A 20,346-nucleotide genomic window follows, 5' to 3' on the forward strand; every position below is an offset into this window, starting at 1 on the left:
AATCTCGATCTGTGACATCGTGGTAATACTATGAGGTCACAAAAGTACAAAAGACGTACATAAATACATGAACATTCTTCAAAATAACAATCAATCGAGAGTCAAAATATTAATCAAGTCAAGTGTACTGTATCAGACAAAGCTTGCTGATGATGCATCTTTAAATCATGCTATTAAGTACTATGTTATATAATTGTGCTTTTTAAGAGAGACCGCCTCCGCGGAATAGTGGATAGAGTGTCTGCCTGGAGAGCGGAAAGTCATGGGTTTGATCCCTGACTGCATCATATCAAAAGGATGTTAAAAGATGAGACTTGTTGCAACCCTACCTGGCACTTGCCATCAAGAGGCTAAAACAAGGACGGGTAGGCTCGGAGTCTACTGTGTCTGAGTGGGCATTTATGTTAAAACTGTGTGGATCATTGTAGTTTGCCAAACAGTTAAAAAAACAACCGCAATCATTGTGCAAGTAATATATTTTATTAAATAGTACATAAAAGGCAAATATTGTATAAACAAATAATAGTGTAATACTGACAAGGTATAGTATAGCAACAGTGGCATATGAAAGCTTCTGGTCAATACTTTTGTCCATGGTAAGCAGCAGTGCAATGCAAAGAGACAGTTAGAAATGTTTATACTGACAATCTGTCATACACAGAGATTTGTTTCACTTATTCCTTAACAGTAGCATTTAAAAAAAATCCTTCCAAGTTAAAGAGCTATGACCACTTCTTGCTATGGTTTGTATTTCCTCGAAATGTTCTCAATGGTTGAGATAATCCTTCCCTTTCCTTTACTTACACATGACTATTATACTGTTTACGTGACTTCATTGTACAATATATTACAGTTGGTACACAGGTAAACGACATCACATTCCTTGTAAGATCACACAGCACGCATTAGAATAGATTCATCCACAACAAAATACAGGAAACAGCATGTTCATATAAACCAAAATATGCACACTATCGAAGGCCATCATCATGGTGGTTTACTTTATCAAATCTGTGCAAAACTTTATACTTATAAAAAAAACAAGATATGGAATACATAGGGCCTGTATCAACTTACTCAACTGAAACCAGGTATTTGTAAAATATGTAAGATTATGCACAAATCAAATGTCTTGCATCTTTCATGTTCTTGCAACATATGAAACTATTCAAACATATTAGTTCTTAGAAGTCATTTCAAACATGCTGGAATGCAGAAGAGTGACATGAATTTGTTTGACAAAATATACACCAAATGTTTGCACAAGAGGTGATGTAAAAATAATGGGGGAAAGGGGGAAGTCTTCATTGGAAAATGGGACAATTTACAGGAATACACAGACAAAAGGCCCCCCCTGACATTGTACCGGTAGTTCATAAACCTGACACTTCATTTGTCCATGTGAAATATATAGAAATGAATATGAAGAAATGCCTTTCACACACTGTAATCCAGGTTAAAAATTAACTTTGGTATCACTCTTACAATTTATGTATTCAGGTTATGAATGTAACACCCCAACTCATGTTACACCATGTCAACTAAAGCAGACTGGTGAGGACATCTGCCCGATGTAGACCCGAATAAACAAATAAAAATCATGTGCTGCTCAATCTATTCTACAAAAATCTTGACTCTTGAAGGGGTAATTGAAAAGGTAACAGAGTTCTGGGTATAATTCTAGGGTGGGGCCTTGGGCTTTTAGCCCTTAAATTTGAAAAAAGGCCCACATTTTCAAATACAATGGGGCATTTTAACATTCTGCTGTATTGGCAAGAGTGGGTGTACCTCTGGAATATATGGAGTTTTCACACAAGATTCTTAGAGTGAACCCTGGTTACACATACCGGTATGTATACGGTTTATTTAGATCTAGTTCAATTTGCCAAATTACCCAACGTGAACACAGTCACAATAAACCAAAAACAAGTTGAAATAAAATGAAGAGATAGTGCAAGCATGGAAAATACACTTTTGATTACAGCAAACTTGATATTTGCTGCTTCAGTGAGGATTTGGAAAGAAATAACCAAGGTTGAGGCAGATGTGGAAGAGATGAAATTGGTGAGATATACTTGGGGGTAACAGTCACATAAAGATACTACAGTACTTTAGTACTTGTCTTTTATTCATATCATATTTAACCATATCTTGTTTAATCATTGCATATACATTTTTGTCACTTGTCCATAAATCTTTTCCTTTCTGGGGCTGAAGTAGTGACTAGATGAGTTAATATAGTTCTAGGCAAATATAATATTGTTCACCTTTGCTGAAATGAACTGCACACAATAACAAGTGACAGCAAACTGGTTAGCAATTTACAAGTTCCCATGAACATTCATAAGTTCTCAAAACTAATACTATGCTAGGTCTCGTATGAATTTCAGGATTAACAATTGAATTTCATCCTTACAGCTGATGCTCCAAACAGTGAAGTGGTTGCCTCCCTAAACTGAAGTTCTTTTTTCAAACTTGTCCAAGTATTGGGCAGAATGGGACCTTCTCGACTATGGTCATACTGACGTCTATTCCGTTCCTTTCCAATCCATGACAGAACACTCCTAGATAATCATACAATATTGTTAAAGTCAATATTGTCTTTATCAAAGGATCGTTTATACAAACAAGTTGGCAAGGTCAACATATTTTAGACTTTGAAGTGTGGTTTTCGACATGGCAAATCTGGCACAGGCACTTTGACGACTGGTTTAGGATGCAGAATTGGATATATCGTATCACTTGCTACATTTGAGTAGTTGATATGTTTATGACAATTATGACCATTCCTGCCTTGATTCCTGCAAAGAAATAGAACAGCACAACATTTACTCTAGTGCAGTGAGAGTGACCCATAAATGAAAATAGTTTATATAGACCCATTCTCTTCCTACTTAAAATATTCTTCATGCATATAACACCTTACAAGTAAACATGACCGTGTGTACAGGGTAAAACCCTATTTCTGTATGAGACCTCATCTCCAACCTTGGGCAAATTTTTGTTTATATTAGTATTCAAATCTTGATTTCATAACTGGAAACCTGTTGCTATAATCAGGGCCAGGCAGCCACTGGTCTATTCATCTAGACTAGTGAAATCTAGAGATGCCACTTGTTTCCTTCCCAAAATTTAGTTATTTTACGTAAACCACTCGTTTGAAATGAGCTGTGAACTAGTTGGATATAACCCATGGTATCTACTGTTTCCATTCGTTAGACCACAAGTTTTATTACAAAAAACTGAAGTCTTCATTAACAAGATATTAATGTACTGTACACAACCTGGTTCAGGGCTGTCTTCTGACTTTTAGAACAAGATATCAATGTACTGTACACAACCTGGTTCAGGGCTGTCTTCTGACTTTTAGAATGTGCACAGAACGTAATAACACACAAACCACCAGTAGGCTGTACACTCTTTAAGACCTATAACTTTATTGCACAGTATGTTCCAATAAGATACGATAATTGAAAATAAATGTTCTTTTCCTAAACATAAAAACACATTACTTTTTTCATTAATACATAAAAAATAAAAGACCTGATATATTGCAAATTAAACATTTCCATTCTGAAATAGATCTAATATTATAGTACTACCTTTGATAAACAGGAAACAAGTTAAACTTTGTTCTAGCTGCTATTTCAAATAAAGTTGATAAGATACTCCACACATAAAACAACACAGAACAAAAATCAACAGGTTTTAAATGCAGCTACTAGCTATGGAAGTCATATGGGTGGAAGATTTTGTACACATGATCTCGCTGGATGGCAAGGATTGTAGGAGGTGGTAGATTGGGGATAGATTCATTCTCCAACCTATGTTTCCTATTCTGAGAAAAATCAAATCCTTTCCTTAAACTCTTTGCCAATAGAGATTCATGATTTTGTCTGAAAAAAGAATGATAGTTTTCATTTACACAATCAACCTTAGAGTGGTCCAAACAAAACCAAGACAGTCCAGCTTAAGATGTGTTCTTTTCTGCTCATGTCACAGAATATTGAAGTGCAAGACCCTATTAACCAAACATACAATGGCAGAGCAAAAGGTGCGAAAGAATATCCATGATAAAACTATATGCATCATGGACTCATTGGTTAACTTGCTGACAATAACAAAAACTGATCATAATCAAACAAAGTTTGGAAACAAAATGTTCTGAATAATAGAACGTGATTTTATTCAGGTGTTTGTCTTAATACTTGTACATGGAAGGGACCATTGACTTTGTTCAAAATATGATATTTATCTGACATGATGTTCATTCTCCTGTTGTTTTGGTTCACATCACAGGTGTAATCAGAGTTATCATTTCCAGGGTAAAGTAAGGCGAAAGCCTTGTCACAATGGGGTGCTAACTCTTGACGATTTCTATAGCGATTTTTTAACCCTTCTTCATTCACTCGAAACATGGGTAAGTGACACCTGAAAGTTAGATATTAGCAATAAGCTGATGTCTGGACAAATTCATACATAGCATAGTATAGTATGGGAAACGTCCAATATGCAGTAAAGATGGCCTGATTTGACTGTTCTGAGATGTACTATTTATCATTGTTGAGAATCTGTGAAATTTCGAGGACTTTGCAATCCTGATGATCTTAGTCTGGTAGGCAGGCTATATTTTAAACACTGATGTGATTTGAAAATGAAAAACTAATTCAGTAAAATGGTACAAAGAACAATTTCAAAATAAAATTAAAATTCTTTAAACTACAATATCCACACTTTTCCTGTACACAGCTGCAGTTATAATTCTTAAACTGGTCATCACTGTCATGGCTTCCACAGCAGCAGTGAATCTTACCTTGACCACAAAACACAAGTACCTCAAAATATGGCAAACATTATCAAAGATTTCATAGTCTATTGAGTAGTAGTATAGCAAAGCATCAGTGGGTACTTGTAATTGAATTCTCCGTACCAATATAAAGAGAGAGAGAAGCACAAAATATATGGGGGTTGAAGGTGTTTAGTTGATGCAAGCACCTACAAGATGGCAGGGGTCTGGGTACATGATTTTGTGTATGGGATCAACATGTACAGGAGCACTTCCAGCAGATTTCAAAATGCGGTATTTAAAATTTGGGTCGTGGACAACCTCGCCAAACACCACACCTTCTTCTCTGGGCAAGGTAGACATGTACTGGTAAGAGCTGTTACTTGATCTAAAAACAGTAACACAACATTTGTGTCAAATAGAGGGGATGATATTTCATTTGCATCTGCAATCTCACATGATCCATAATATGATTATTACTAATCCTTGGCCATTGTAATATTAATTTCACTTGTACAAACAAAAATGATTTCAGATATGCCAAATGTATGGAGTCTACTGGACTAGACATGTCCTTAAGAATCTGTTTTAGCAGATTTAACATCTTTACATATTGGCTGTCATTTTTCAGCTCTGTAGACAAACAGAAGTGCTACTTAAGTGTGAGAAAAGTGGCCAAGTTGCAGACTGACTACTGTATACTAACGAGTGCAGGCCAAATGATTCCGACCCCAAAAAATGAAAATAGTTCAACAGCACTGTAGCTCACCTGGATATGTAGTCAACAGTTTCAAAAGTCAACAAACAAAGGGGACAAATCTAATATTTGGACAAAATATGATGTTATCATGATGGCAATTTCAGATGAAAAAAAGTTTCCAGAGCTAAATAAGTACTTTGAGAGAATTTAAGAGCTTAAGATTTTCTAAAATTCATGGCCATAAATAAATTTTTCAAAATATGTTTTTAGCTTTAGGCTGCACTCAGCAATATTTGTGGCTATGCTGGAAATCGTATTAGAATTATTTGAACATATTCAGGTGTCATTGGTGGGAACAAGCATGCAAGGTTTAATCTTTATTTGACTTGTGGTTTCTCAGGCGATGATGTTCACAGTGCAATAAAATGCATTTTGAATGAATAGACTAAATGCCAAGGTCAATTAAAGGTCAAAATTTTAAATATCACAAAAAACATAACATGTGTGCTCAGCTCCACTATCAACAAACTATACACTAAACCTCATTACTTTTCACTAAGTTACTAAGTAACAGCCAAAAGAGCTTTCAGTATGGTCGAAGTGTAAAGGTCAAATCAGGACTAAAATTTAAAATATTGAAAAAAAAACAGAAAGAGAGAGAATCCTGCCAGAGACTTCAGTAAACCTACTCTAATCCCTGGATCCATTCCCGTTGTTCTTGTGATCTCAAATTGCTCACACTTGATTTTCATTTGCCAATTTGATTTGCTACTCTACTCACTCGAACAGACCAATCAGAGTGCAAGTTACAAACCAACCTAAATGTTGGGTTGTCAATATTAACAACATTGAGACTTATGCGCCCTCTACATTCAAATACTATGGGAGCAAAACTTAATGATCCCAGGGCCCTCTATAATTTGGAACACTGTATTATTGGGAATACAGTCACCAAATAAGTACTTTCATGATTAACATTTGACTTCTATCAACTAAATGAGAGAGTTTTATAGGGTACCGCCAAGATACAGGATTACAGCAATGATATGATAGAGGTATGGTATTTGCGGGAATTATAAGGATTGGGTGATCATGATGTCTGACTTGGCATTTCATCACAACCTGACAGTTTTGGATATCAGCTTGTTCTCTCAGCCACTGATCTGTCTGCTCCAGACGAGCAGGTATGATAAACTTTAATATTGCTGACTTACTACACTAAACAACATTCCTTCATGATGTCTGAAGGTAAACGCCTGAAATAGGTTTTATATGCCTACCGGTATATTGGAAAGACTATAAATTTATTGTTTGAAGAATTTTCTTGGCCAATCAATAAGCCAAGATGGTTGCGGGAAGAATTAAAAAAATGTAAATGATTGACTAGAGGTTACTCATAATGAAAGTAGTAAAACATGAAATATATGTTGGTTGATTATTAGGGTACTTATTGTCTCCATCTCTTAATTCAATTTTGCAGACTCTGCTTATGAAAGGTAACAAATGTTTACAGAAACCCACCTCTGTTGATTAAACTGGCCTTCATCGGTAATGAGCGGAGATTCTTTAGGTGTCTGTTTCGAGAGATAACCGTCCATCACTGCATCTTTGGTCTGTGAAAATAAGTACCACAGCACTGCAGTTCATCATATATATATAGTTTACAGCATAAAATGTAAGTATTTTCTGCATAAATTCCAATATTGAGGACTACAGTGAAATGTTATACCACAATCTGTAACAACATATTTAAGGAAGCACCTTAGAAATCAGTGCCACATCTTTAGAGGAGAAGAAGACAATCTCATTAAAATCAGATCTTAGTTCTCGCTACCGCTAAACTAAGATCTGAGGACATCCCATTACGGGTCACGTCAGACCGACCTTGCGCTAACTTTGACCGACCAATGGAAGGACCAATCAGGAGGAGTAGTATAGGTAATGGGGGCCTGGACCACTTCTACTGGAGCCGGATTTATTACCTATACTGCTACTACAAGGGGAATTTTTTATGCCAAAATGACTATGCAATTCAACGATAGTCATGAGTTGTATTAAACAAAACATCAATATTAATTAATAATGAATAAAATTTACTACAGCCCACGAGGATATTGGAAAGGTATAGGAGCAATAAAAAAATTAGCCACCGCGGCTAAGGTATCTAAAGATGTGGCCAAGGATTGGTTTAAGAAACAAGCGTTGTGGCAAATATATTTACCGGCACCGCGTTATATACCGAGGAAGAAGTTTGATATTTTTACAACGAATGAAGTTCATCAGGCTGACCTCTTGTTTCTTTCCCACGATAAGGTAAAACGCAAAACGTATAAATACGCTTTAACAGTAGTGGATGTGGCTAGTCGATACAAAGAGGCAGAGACATTAACCTCGAAAGATTCAACAGAAGTAGCTAATGCACTGAGCCGCATATATAAACGCGGACCGCTAAAATGGTCTAAGCTATTTCAAGTAGATCCCGGTTGCGAGTTTATGGGATCGGTAACTAAACTGTTAACAAAGCACGATGTTGAAATCGTCCGTGGTGAAAGAGAGGCCTACCGCAGTCAAGCTATCGTAGAAAGATTTAATCGGACATTAGCGGAACGTTTGTTTGGCTATCAGAATGGGATCGAAATGAAATCCGAGCGATTGAGATCAACCCCAATGGGTGACACGATTATCAGCCGTTGTATCAGCGCTGAATAATGAAGTAACAAGATTAATAGGGCGAGAAACCGTCCGATGCGATTAAAATGAAATCCGTGACTTCCGAATCTTCAGCACCGAGTAGAGGCAAAGAACGAAAACTTCCGGATAGAGTAAGGGTAAGATATTTATACCAGCCTCGAGGGAGGCCTACGTCGCGCAACCGATCCCATATGGTCCCTTAAGACGTATAACATTAGTGATTGGTTACGAAAGAAGGAGAGCCTATTCTTTATTATCTTCAAGATGGACCGGGTAGGGCATTTGTACGAGAAGAGTTGTTCATAGTTCCCGACGGTACGGTATTACCACCATAACCATAAGCATAGGTAGTTACACCATCATTATCAATCCATCTCTTTGTATCTAAGGGGGATAATGATGTCTTGTTCATTCTTAATCCATATATCCTATGATCGTAACTTCTTAAAGAGTTCATCTCGTGTTTGAACGTTCTACCGTTGAATAATGCTTCTTTATACTGTTCGTGTTTGATATGCTTTTTTACCACATACTTTTTAACACCCTTAGCTTTTCTTATCTCTCCATTATCAGACTTCTTTATAGAATACATCTTAGGTCTTAATCCGACATACTCCGCTATAGGAGTCCCAGCACATTCATCCTTCATCATACCTAATACCTTTTTATTTACTACGCTGTGCAGTGGATTATCTTTTGGGAAATCGCTCGTGTCGTAAATATCTATTTTTTCTGCCATATCTTTATACACATCCTCGGTTTGTATTTCCATCAACAAAGAATCTGTGTCGGTATATAACACCTCGCATCTATCGCCGTATTGCTTCTTAAGTTCGTTGTAATAAAAGTCATACATTAAGTGTTTTGACAAGTCGAGAATACTCATACCGACGTACACTGGTCTGTTGAATTTTATGTTACTCTTCTGCATATGCAACGCTGCTAAGTCGTTATCGAATATCTTGTTTCTGTTAAAAGCCGGACTGGCTATAAGTTTCCTGAGTCTTTCTTCCTCATTAGATCTGACTAATTTAACATCAACACGCTTCCTTAGATTCTCCATAGTTTTACCAAATACTGAGTTATTCATGAGCTTATATAAGATTCTTTTCGAAATCGCTGGTAGCTATCTCTCTTAAATCTGTGTTTAACCTTATATAGGGCTCCATCCAAGGGCTTTGATCAAACTTTAGAACTCTGTGTATTTTCTTTAGTTTCATACCTAACAATAGATACAACTGGAGATTTCTGTAGTGAACTATATGTTTTGTTTTATCCATCAAATTTGGTACGAGTTTTTAGCGGATAACTGTTATGATCTTTATGTAACGAACTTGGATATTCCAAGTCAACTTCTAGTATGTACCCTTTATTCTCATCATTATTATGGATATCATTCTCATCGACCCACTCAAAACCACCCGAGGGTAAAGGTTGACTCATAGCCCATCCGTACAAATTATTAGCATTGAGATATAATATATGCGTGTCGGGTTTACTCGGATTGTATCCTTCCACTAATTTATTATTAGCCTTAGAATACCTTTTCGCTGCCATCGATATACCACCTCTTAATCCTTTCTCAATAAACAAGTGCATATCGTAATCTGTGAGTAGTTTTAGTTCTATGCCGGTCTTCTTCAACAATGCATCCCACAATAGTCCGGGACTGGAATAGTACCATGCCAGGTCCAAGCCGTATTGTTTTAAACATGTCTTTCTAAATATCTCGAATATATCGTCGAGTAACAGTACATCGGTTTTTAAGTACAGATCGTGATAATCGCCTAAATTCTTACAACATAATTTATCCCAGACCGTCAGAGCGTGTTCATAATCGGTATCTGTTATTTTAGATTCTGTTAAGTTACTATAGAAAGATTCGAGGGGTGGTAATTCAGTTTCTTCGAATCTAGACCAATCATCCATATATTCGTAAGGATATACACCTTTTCTCAGCAACAAATGACGAGTTATCTTTTCGGTATATTGATTTGTTATCGGGAAGTCATCGGGATTGTTCGCATTAGCTAAATTGTCCAGGGAAGATAACAGAAACTGTACGGAGTCTATGAATCTAAGCCCATTACTTTGCTTTATTCTAGATTTCCCATCCTTGTCCCTATAATGTATAAGTTTAGTCAACGAGAACGATATGTATTTTTCCATATTATTAGGAATGCACGTTAAACCGCCGTCGGTCTTTGAGATAGCTTGCATAATGAGATGTGAATCGTATCCCCTAAGGTTGTGAAACACAACGGGGATGGGTATTGTTTGAGAATTCATTTTTAGTTTCAAGTTACACTCGTTATGAGCGGCTCCCCAATAATTACCCGTGACATGGCAATGATCTCTTACGGAATCCCCATTCAAGGGTTTATTACAAACGTGACAACTCGTTGACTTCTTATGGGCCCTCCAATCATCCCTCGTCATACGCATGGATTTCTTACACAATAATTTTTCCCTGATTATTCTCTCTTCATTTTGTAGATATTCTAGGAACTTTCCCGCTGCATCAGGACCTCTGTAAATCACGGGAGTGTTTGTTTTCCCATCATACCTTACAACTATATATCCAAACCCACAAGGAATATGTTCTTGAGTTTTGTACGTAAAACTACTACCTTGATTATTATGGTTGGTATTTTCTATGGGCTTGATAAGCGCTTCGAAGTCGGCGTAAATTACGTACGGTACTGGCATTTGATTACAATAATGTTCAAATTTTAATATACTTTTCCCCTCTTTAGGCATATCGATCCTATCGGTCTGTCCAATACCTCTGCAGTCTTCTTTATGCTCTTCTAATAGATCTTGTCTGCTGTACCCATGAATCCAATATCCAGAACCATCATACCGATGTCAAAACTATTAAAATCTAGCTTGGGAGGTGTGGCTTTAGTAATCATTTTAGCCATACGAGCATAGCCAATGGCCACGCTGGTGACCACTGCTGAATGATACGTTGCGTTTACCAACATTTTACCGTCTGTAACTGGAGTAGTCATGCTTCTTATAGCATTATATGGGGGCTAACCTCTAATTGAACTTGTTGTATTGGGGGTTATGTTTTCTCTTCTCCTGTCTTATAAAACAACCATACAGCCGCTATACCAGCAACTCCTACTAGTGCCCATGTTTTAATCGAATAAATATTTGAATTATTTATTAATTTCGCTTTGCGCGCCAGTCCTCCCTTCCTCCCAGCTGCTATTTTCAAAGGATTCTTTGTCACTCTGGCTTGTTTTTGTGTTTGTGTTTTCTCATTCACTGGTGGTGGTTCCTCATTCACTCGTTGTTCCGCAATCTGTTGTGGTTGTGCAGTTACTTCCTCTTTCACAATCTGTTGTGGTGTCACCTGTTGAGTCTCCAATTATATTATTAAGTGGGCACGTATGTTTAAATTGACAATACCTAGCTGTTATTAAAGCTGTGGTGAGTGGAGCTAAAAACATTCCTTATCTATGATAAAACTCACAGCTCACTGAGCTTATAGCGTGTTCGATGAATGGGTCTTTCTCTAGAGATTCGCATAAATACATGCGATGTTCTGCCAGGATAGGAAGAAACGTACTAGCTACGACTGTGTATAGTTGTAACATAGCCGACCCTATCGTTTTAGTCAAGGTAGCTCCCAGTCTAGACTCGTAACGCGCGTACAGTTTTTTAATCTCTTCGTCGGTCATGTTATCAATTTTTTCGATGGTATAATTTTCACCCAAATATTGGGAACATTTTCCACCAGCTACCAAAGCCGCGAGTCTTTCTCTATGTTTATCTAAAGATTTATCTACATTTTGATCAGGCTCAGATTCTTTGAGCATTTGTTCGATGAGTTCGTCGCATTCCATAATGTAATACCTAAGGAGATATTTAAGTCTAACATAATGGAATATGACATATCCAATAAAACCCTTAATAATGAACTGTTGCGAAAGAATGATGATTTTGAACCACATTTTATGTCATAATAACCGCTAATGTTCAACTTATCCTATTTTTGCTGTAATTTTTGCTGTAATTTTGCTATATTTGCTATAATTTTGCTACATTTTTGCCATATTTGCTACATTTTTGCTAAGCAATTGCATAAGCAGCTGGTTGATCGGTTTTTAATACGAGTTTACAGTGCTTCGTTGCCGCTAATAGTTTTCTGACTTTGTCACATTCAAGCTTGGTATAAATGATATCATTTTCTCGTAAACTTTCCTTGAATGAATCTCGATCTTTGCAATGAAACAGTGCTACCCATTTGGTCTGCTCTCTGAGATCTTTCAGGACAGAGTTGTATTTTTTTGTAAGTACCCAAACGCTATGTTGAGTATGCCGTCCGGAGAATGCTAGATACGAATGCATATCTTTCTTTTTTGTTAATTCTTTACTAGCGCTGCAGTCGTCTATTACGAAAAGGGTTGATTCTCCTTTGTATTTTTCGTGACATACTCGTAAACAGTCTTGTAAACGATCCCCCGGATTGACTGTGTACCCCGTCGTCATTCATTACCCAATCTCATAATAATATGATCGAAAACGTTCCGATAATGACTTTGTAAAATATCTAGAATAAAAGCTGTTTTTCCACAGCCCGTTTGCCCGCATATGATAGCGCAGTGCGGATCTTTAGGTAAAAGATTATTAATAGATTGCTTGCATGAATCTCCCATTCTGTATATTAAGTTGCGCATCCATAATCACGTACAAATATATGTTTAATTTACCAGCTGATTCCTGGAGCTTCGTTATCTGTATGGTGGCACCCTCGCAAGCATTTTCTATTCTCCTCCCACTGCCGTGTAGTTGGTCATCGTTCGTTGTTCGCATGTCTAGCCATAACGCGTACTTCGTGGTTAGGTATTCACCCATCGATACACTCCCGAGAGACAGATCTTTCACAACTGCGTTAACTTCCGGGGAGCGTTTTATAGAAGGAAGTTTTTTAATCTCATCCAGCTAGTGATACGCTAGCATTCCTTGACTATATAGTTGATTAGGAACGCCCTCGATAGTCAATTCTACTTTTGTAATCTTGGGATTGTAGAACTTCTCGGTATTTCTTTTAAACGCTTCGGAGGGGTCCTCGAACAACATTAAAATACCCTTCAACGACCTCGTGGGGATGTTTAGATTAATATTCCACATCGTATCTTTTCTGTCCCTCGTGATCTTTCGGTGTCGCAGCACGCGATCATACAAAATGGCTAAACTTCCGGAATAATGGTTACGAATTTGTCTGGCTAATTCGAGATCCGTTATCACATCGTACTCGAGCGAGATATTGTCAATGGAATAGCTAGCATCATCATCAGCTCTGATTACTCTGCCGTAGTCATTAAAAGTGAGTTCGTATTCTAACCTATCGTCTAGGGATGCTTGATAAAAAGGCATGTGGGAATCTAGTAATTCAAAGTCTAGCGGAACATAGAATCGGTTACCTAATGCGTCGGCAACGGCCTTACCTTTTTCGTTGGTATCAACACCATTTTCAGCGCCCACGCGCAGTCTCAATGTGTTCTTATTACAAATACCTTGATACTGTAAGTTTTCCCGCTCTTTATCCGTTCTCCAGAGATCCATGTAACAATAGTATACATCGCTATCATCGATACTCAAAACCTCATTACCGCAAATTTTAATGGCGATTTTCTTAACGATAGCACGACCTATGTTCTGAACGGGCTCCCTGTTAACGTCGGTAGAAGACAAACTAATCGTAAATGCTAGTCGGACAGTTCCCGGAACTAACACATCGTGTGCGCCGAGATTAGGAAAGTGAACCAGAAGCGTTTGATTCTGATCGATGGTACTAGGGTTATTAGTTATAGTTACAGACTGACGAATTGCCTTGACCCCTATTGGATCTCGAAGTCTACGTTGTGGGTTTAACTTGCGTCCGTATTGCGAAGACATTGTTATATTGAAAACATGTACCCTATGTTTAATATAAAAATGACTAATTTTGATATTAATGACTTTGATCTAAGTACATTTGATGACTTTGATAACCAGAATCCAATCGAAGATACTGATGAAACCAGGTTTAGTAGTCTTAACGATGAACTTTTACAATCAAACGTCAATGATTATTACGATGCCTTGATTGAAGATAAAAATTCTGTTAACCCAATAGGTCGTGACTATTCAAAGTTTACGATAGATAGTAAAGGAATATTGCGACTGCGTGACTCTCCGGATATTGATCTTATGCGTTCTCGTACTCATAAGCCCCCTAGCCTTGTCTACGATAGCCGGTAAACATGGCACCGTGTTTGTTCGTGATAAATTAGGTTTTGTAGACTACTCGCGGCTTTCCGCGAAGACTACTTAGGTTCTTCAAACTATGCGTGATGAACTCGATAATACAGATAATTTGGAAGCTTCCTCGATGGTGGCCTCGAACGGACTCGGAGAAATCTTGGATACCTATTACGATAATTCTACGTTACAGGTACCACTATCCTTGGAGTTTAGTATTAGGGATTTACGAGGTCTTGACAAGGCAATGCAAACAATGCGGGGAGAACTCATCAATAATACAGCCAAGCTATCTGAACTCGACAAGCATATAGCTTATGAGAAAACAAAACTTGAACAGGCGGGTGATGAATTCAGTAGACGTCGCGTTGCAGAAAGACTGCGTAACTTAGAATACGAAAGATTGGCCCGCATCGAGGCTGCTTCCACTAATAGAGAGGCACTTCGTTCGCAAATCAGTAGAATTCGAGAAACTATCGATCGAGTCCTCAATGATGCCACTACACTGGCCGATAAAATTAAGACATTGTTCAGAGAACAGGGAATAACAATTGCCAGTATTTTAACCGCTTTGGGATTTATCATATCGACTTTGACTCTCGCGTTAACCGGTGGCACAGGTTGTACAGGTGGTGGTACACCGCCCACACCGCCCAGTGATGGCATAAAAGAGTGGATAAAAAAGCATTTAAAAGCATTAGGTTCAGCACTGGGAAAGCTCGCTGAAAAAGCTTCCCGGTATAATAGGGAGTATAGTTTCCTGGCTATTGAATTTATTAGCTAAGACCACACTTGGCTTAGTCAAAACTTGTGGGGGTTGATCGTAGCAATCGCAAGGCTGTTGTACGTATTCGCTAAGAACTATTTAACCAAATCATGAGTAAACCAACCGCGACTCCACCTAATACAAGCGCTGTTTTTTCATCTATATGTTGTTGATTTTTAGCCGCAATATGCGGTGACACTTGTGCGTTAGTAGATGGTTGAGCGATAGTTGGTCTTTGTGGCTTGACTATTCCCTTTTCGCCCGTGATCGTTTGCGTTATTAATTCGACGTTAATATCTGAATTTATACCTGTTTTTTGTTGATCGGTAGCAAAAACAATTTTATTATTATAACCTATCACTTGGCTGATCTTAAGTTCCATATTACTCGGAGACAAGTATAGTCCCGGCGCATAAACGTAGTCCACTTTGGATTGAGCGTACTGCAATGCATCTTGAAAATACTTTATAGACGATGGTATGTCAACTGGTGAATTAATGGCGTCCTCCACGTTTGAGACAAACTGTTTTTGTGCATCGAGCGGCGTCCCAGAACCGATGATTCCCGTTCGTGTTTGCGATTGTGCTCCGAGAATTGCCCATACATAAGTTCTTATCGATTCATTAACTCTTACAAATCATGGGTTAGTAACCTAATTTATCATTAAGAAATTCATTCCAAGCGTTTGCTGTATCATTCATTTGTATAAATTTTGTAACAATATAAATTAAACTACTCTTAAAACTCATAATATCCCCTCTCCAATCGTTACTATAAAGTTCCCAGCCTTCATACCAATCACCGGTTTTTAGACGATGATCATACATTCTTGCGTAAAGTTTGCTGGTACTATACAACTTACCAAAATTAACATGAAGTTTAATAAGTTCTTTATATACATAATCGTTTTCTTCTTTGACGGATATTTTTTCCTCTCTGTATGGAACACCTAGACCATGGTTTGCTCCTTTAATACGCAAATCTTTACTCGTAGAAACATTAAATTCCTGACAAATACGCTCATACGCGGACCTATCATAATTATTATTTGTGGAATTCCACTCTCGATACTGTGGTAATGGAGCACTAATTTCTTTAAGTATACATCTAATCTGATAGTACACGTGAAATGTTATAACAGACTTATTCAGTTCAAATCCTGGAGCATAAAGAGATACGCCACATCCTGTTGTGGCACACCATATGGCAAAGTTTAACTGATTCTGCCAAAATTGCATCGGATTGTGAAACCAATTGTGAGGCAGTTACTATAATCGATTGATTAGTAATGTAAGTTGATTTCATATTTAAGTTATGATATAGTATCTTTGTATATTTAATATGTATGTTACACTCCCAGGAATAACAAATGGTCAGTCTATTGAACTGCTTCATACTATCGATAACTCGGATGGTCAGCTCGAAGTCGCCCTATGTGATGTAACATATAACCCACGGTGGACCAATATATATGCTGCGAGAGGTAATAATAATGAGACAGAAATAAATGTTAAAAAATACATTATACCTGATGGGTATTACAGCGTATGCTCACTCAATGATGAATTTTTTAAGCCTAATGGAATTAGTCTAACACAAAATGAGTCGAATGGGTTACTGATTTTAAACGCTGGAAAAAAGGATGTAAAGCTTTACGAGAACTTAGGATACACACTTGGATGGAGAGGAGAAATAACAGTACTCAAGACATCAGATCAGGGACTCAATTTACCCGATTTAGTTCCCTATAAAGAGTTGTGCATCCATCTTGATCAAATCAGTACGACGGATAATATTCAACAAGAAAGTCCTTCAACTCTACTCAGAAGTATTCCAGTGAAAGATGAAAAATATTATAGCGGTAGAACGGAATCTTTCTCAACATTACAATATAAAAAATTAAAGCGGGGTATTATTTCAGACCTCAAAATTTCTGTATTAGATGTAAAACACCAACCTGTACATATAGGATACTAAAGTGTAACACTCCATATAATAAATAATGGTTGATTCCATATTTAAGTTATGATATAGTATCATTGTATATTTGATATGTATGTTACACTCCTGGGAATAACAAATAGTCAGTCTATTCAACTGCTTCGTACTATCGATAACTCGGATGGACAACTCGAAGTCGCTCTATGCGATGTAACGTATTAGCCGAGGTGGACCAATATAAATGCTGCAAAAGATAATAATAGGATAGTACTATTATCCACACATGGTACTAGCAAATCCATTACTATACCTGATGGGTATTACAGCGTAAGCTCACTCAATGATGAAATTTTTAAGCCTAATGGAATTAGTCTCACACAAAATGAGGCGACTGGGACAGTGAAATTCGACAATAAAAACCCAAATATAATTTTATTGGACCGATCAGCTACACTTGAATTTACACGCTTAGTTGGCACAATACACAAGTTACCAGATCAGGAGGTTAAATTACCTGATTTAGTTCCCTATAAAGAGTTGTGCATCCATCTTGATCAAATAAGCACGACGGATAATATTCAACTAGATAGTCCTTCAACTCTACTCAGAAGCGTTCCAGTGAAAAATGAAAAATATAATAGCGGTAGAACGGAATCTTTCTCGTTATTACAATATAAAAAATTAAAGCGTGGTATTATTTCAGACCTCAAAATTTCTGTATTAGATGTAAAACACCAACCTGTACATATAGGATACTTAAGTGTAACAATCCATATTATAAATAATGGTTGATGCATCAGGCCCTGGAACGCTCAGACAATGTAATACAATTGCACTTTCCGATCTCGGAGACACGGAAGGATTCGATAAACCCGGTAACAATGGTAAGTTATACGCTTTACACTTACACGATAATGTATACAAGCGGAAAGAAGTTATATTCCCGGAAAATCTAGAAGATTTAAGCGTGGTCGACGTTAGTAGACTCCTTAAAAACACTCCGTACAATATTATTCTCAACAGTGAGAATAAATGGACTATGGTCGAAGCAAACATCAAGTGGCTACTGAATATCGTCATTACCCCACCTTATGCGATGATGGTTAAGGGACATAATTTAACTAAGATAATAAATAGTGGTATCGTACTCGCAGCTTATATCCCGTCAAAACGAAAAAGTGTGTTAGTCACTCCCCTGCCAGAAAAACCAGGTCATATGTTATATAGTCGTCCGGCAGTCCAAAATGTTAGTTTAAATTTGGTTGCTGAATTCGATGATATTAAAGTTAACTTGAGTGCAATACCTAATATTTCTACGCTTATTATTGAATTCTTGTTTGGAGATGTACCGGTAGATGCCTTCTAAATATTACCAGGTCCATCGATTAAATGGCTCAAGAAACACGAGCGTCAACGTTGCAGTATTATTCATGTCGGAGCATCGCCCGTTGCAACCCTCGAGGGGGTTCAAATTATTAAAAGTGGTAGTATTTCTCTTACTAAGATATTCTTGCCGTATAATATACATTTGATAGGGTTGATGTATACTCTCAAAACATTTACGCAAGACCAATTAAAGACTATCATATATTCGTAATATACACTATGAGTTTATATCCAGCGCTCGATGAAAAGATGGAAACTGTTGATGGATTTCGATTACATCAAATAAGCGACATAAAACATCGAATAGAGAAGGATAGGGAGTTGAGACATGGATGCTCTGGACGGAGTTGACACCGCGCTTGTAGCAGCTGGCATTGGACTCGGTGTAGCCGGTGTCGGTTTACTATCAACTATAATCACTGCGCCTATCGTACTCGGCATGGAAATAGCCGCTGGAGTCTCGGGACTGGCAGGAATAGCGATAAAATTCATTTCTCGTTGGTTGCAAAAGAAAGCATTAAAACACGATAGTATTCAGATACTCGCCGAAGCAAAGTTGAACAGCATTGAGGATCATATTTCGACAGCAATGGTCGATTGTAAGATATCCGAGGATGAGTTTCATTTAGTGCTGTCGGAACTCACCAAATACAATGAAATGAAGCAGGAGATTCGATCAAAATCTCATAAGACCAGTGGTATTAGCGAAGATGAGAAAAAAAAGTTCATAGAACTGGGGAGGCAACAAGCGGGTCAATTATTCCGTGCCAAAACCAAAGAACTGGTTGGAGATTAAAAATAGATTGCTTACTATCGTTTGATCACATTTAGACAAATGCTTACATAAATATATAAAATAATGGAGATCGAAAAATCTATTAAATGGAGAGAATTACCACAAGGTTTTTATTATATCAGTGATGTCAAACCAACCAAATACGGTTATCAATTGTTTCTTATCAATTTACAAGAAGAGTGTAGGTATATAGTCTGGTCTCCTAGTAAAATGAATGAAGAACTTAATAAAAATGTTGAATATCACTTTATCGATAAAAAATAATGAAGAATATTTTTATTACCATTTAGGCTCATCTAAAGCAATGATTGGCCCCAGGTATTGGTGAGCTAGAGCCAATTTAATTTAAACTCATGACTATCGTTAAATCGCATAATTATTTTGGCATAAAAAATGCCACCTGTAGTAGCAGTATAGGTAATAAATCCGGCTCCAGTGGAAGTGGTCCAGAACTACTGAAGGCAGCTTTCTCGTGCTTTACGGCACAAATTTCGAATTGGCGACTACACCCCGAAATATATTTTGACAAATTCTCCATAACAAATTTGAAATCTGAAAATAAAAAAGTTCTGGAATGGCTAATAGATGGTCTAGATTGTAAGGATTCAGTCGTTAAACCCGTAACTATCGTTCGGAATACCCCATGTTAAAGTTTTCGAGATTGCATGATTAGAAATCACATTCCGACTGTCACTTTCATAATCTGGTAAGTGACGCACTGATTGGTCGGATGAAAGGTCATTCTGACGTGACCCCTAATGGGATATCTTCAGATCTTTGTTTAGCGGTAGCGAGAATTAAGGTCTGATTTGAATGAGATTGAGAAGAAGAAGAACCTTAAGAATTGTGTACCAGAACATCTTGTAACGATGACAGATGTCCATGTCATGGAAACGAGGAACCAGTTTTAATGAACATTCACTGGGCTTGTAACCCATGACTTTTGGTTGTGAGCTCACTATTGACTGCCCTCACAGCTATACCAAGTTACAATAAACCTTGTCATACCTACTGATTCATTT

General features: G+C 37.4%; 1 protein-coding gene across 4 annotated transcripts in view; it reads right to left on the reverse strand.

Moving 5' to 3' along the window:
* Window positions 1-472: 472 nt before the first annotated feature.
* The window catches only part of LOC139468132 (uncharacterized), a 28,849-nt gene continuing 8,975 nt past the window's right edge, over window positions 473-20,346 (reverse strand). The window contains exons 2-4 of one of the 4 annotated variants that reach the window (XM_071249898.1): window positions 7,008-7,099; window positions 5,000-5,174; window positions 473-2,564 (exon numbers count right to left, since the gene is read on the reverse strand). In XM_071249898.1, the coding sequence (XP_071105999.1) occupies window positions 2,529-2,564; window positions 5,000-5,174; window positions 7,008-7,099 (303 nt within the window). In that variant the 3' untranslated portion in view covers window positions 473-2,528. Of the gene's footprint in view, window positions 4,432-4,999; window positions 5,175-7,007; window positions 7,100-20,346 lie in introns of all 4 variants that reach the window. The other 3 variants (XM_071249899.1, XM_071249897.1, XM_071249900.1) reach the window with 3 other exon arrangements.

The sequence above is a fragment of the Haliotis cracherodii genome, unplaced genomic scaffold (assembly GCF_022045235.1).
Source record: "Haliotis cracherodii isolate W230 unplaced genomic scaffold, xgHalCrac1.p SCAF_2, whole genome shotgun sequence".
NCBI classification, from domain to species: Eukaryota; Metazoa; Mollusca; class Gastropoda; order Lepetellida; family Haliotidae; genus Haliotis; species Haliotis cracherodii.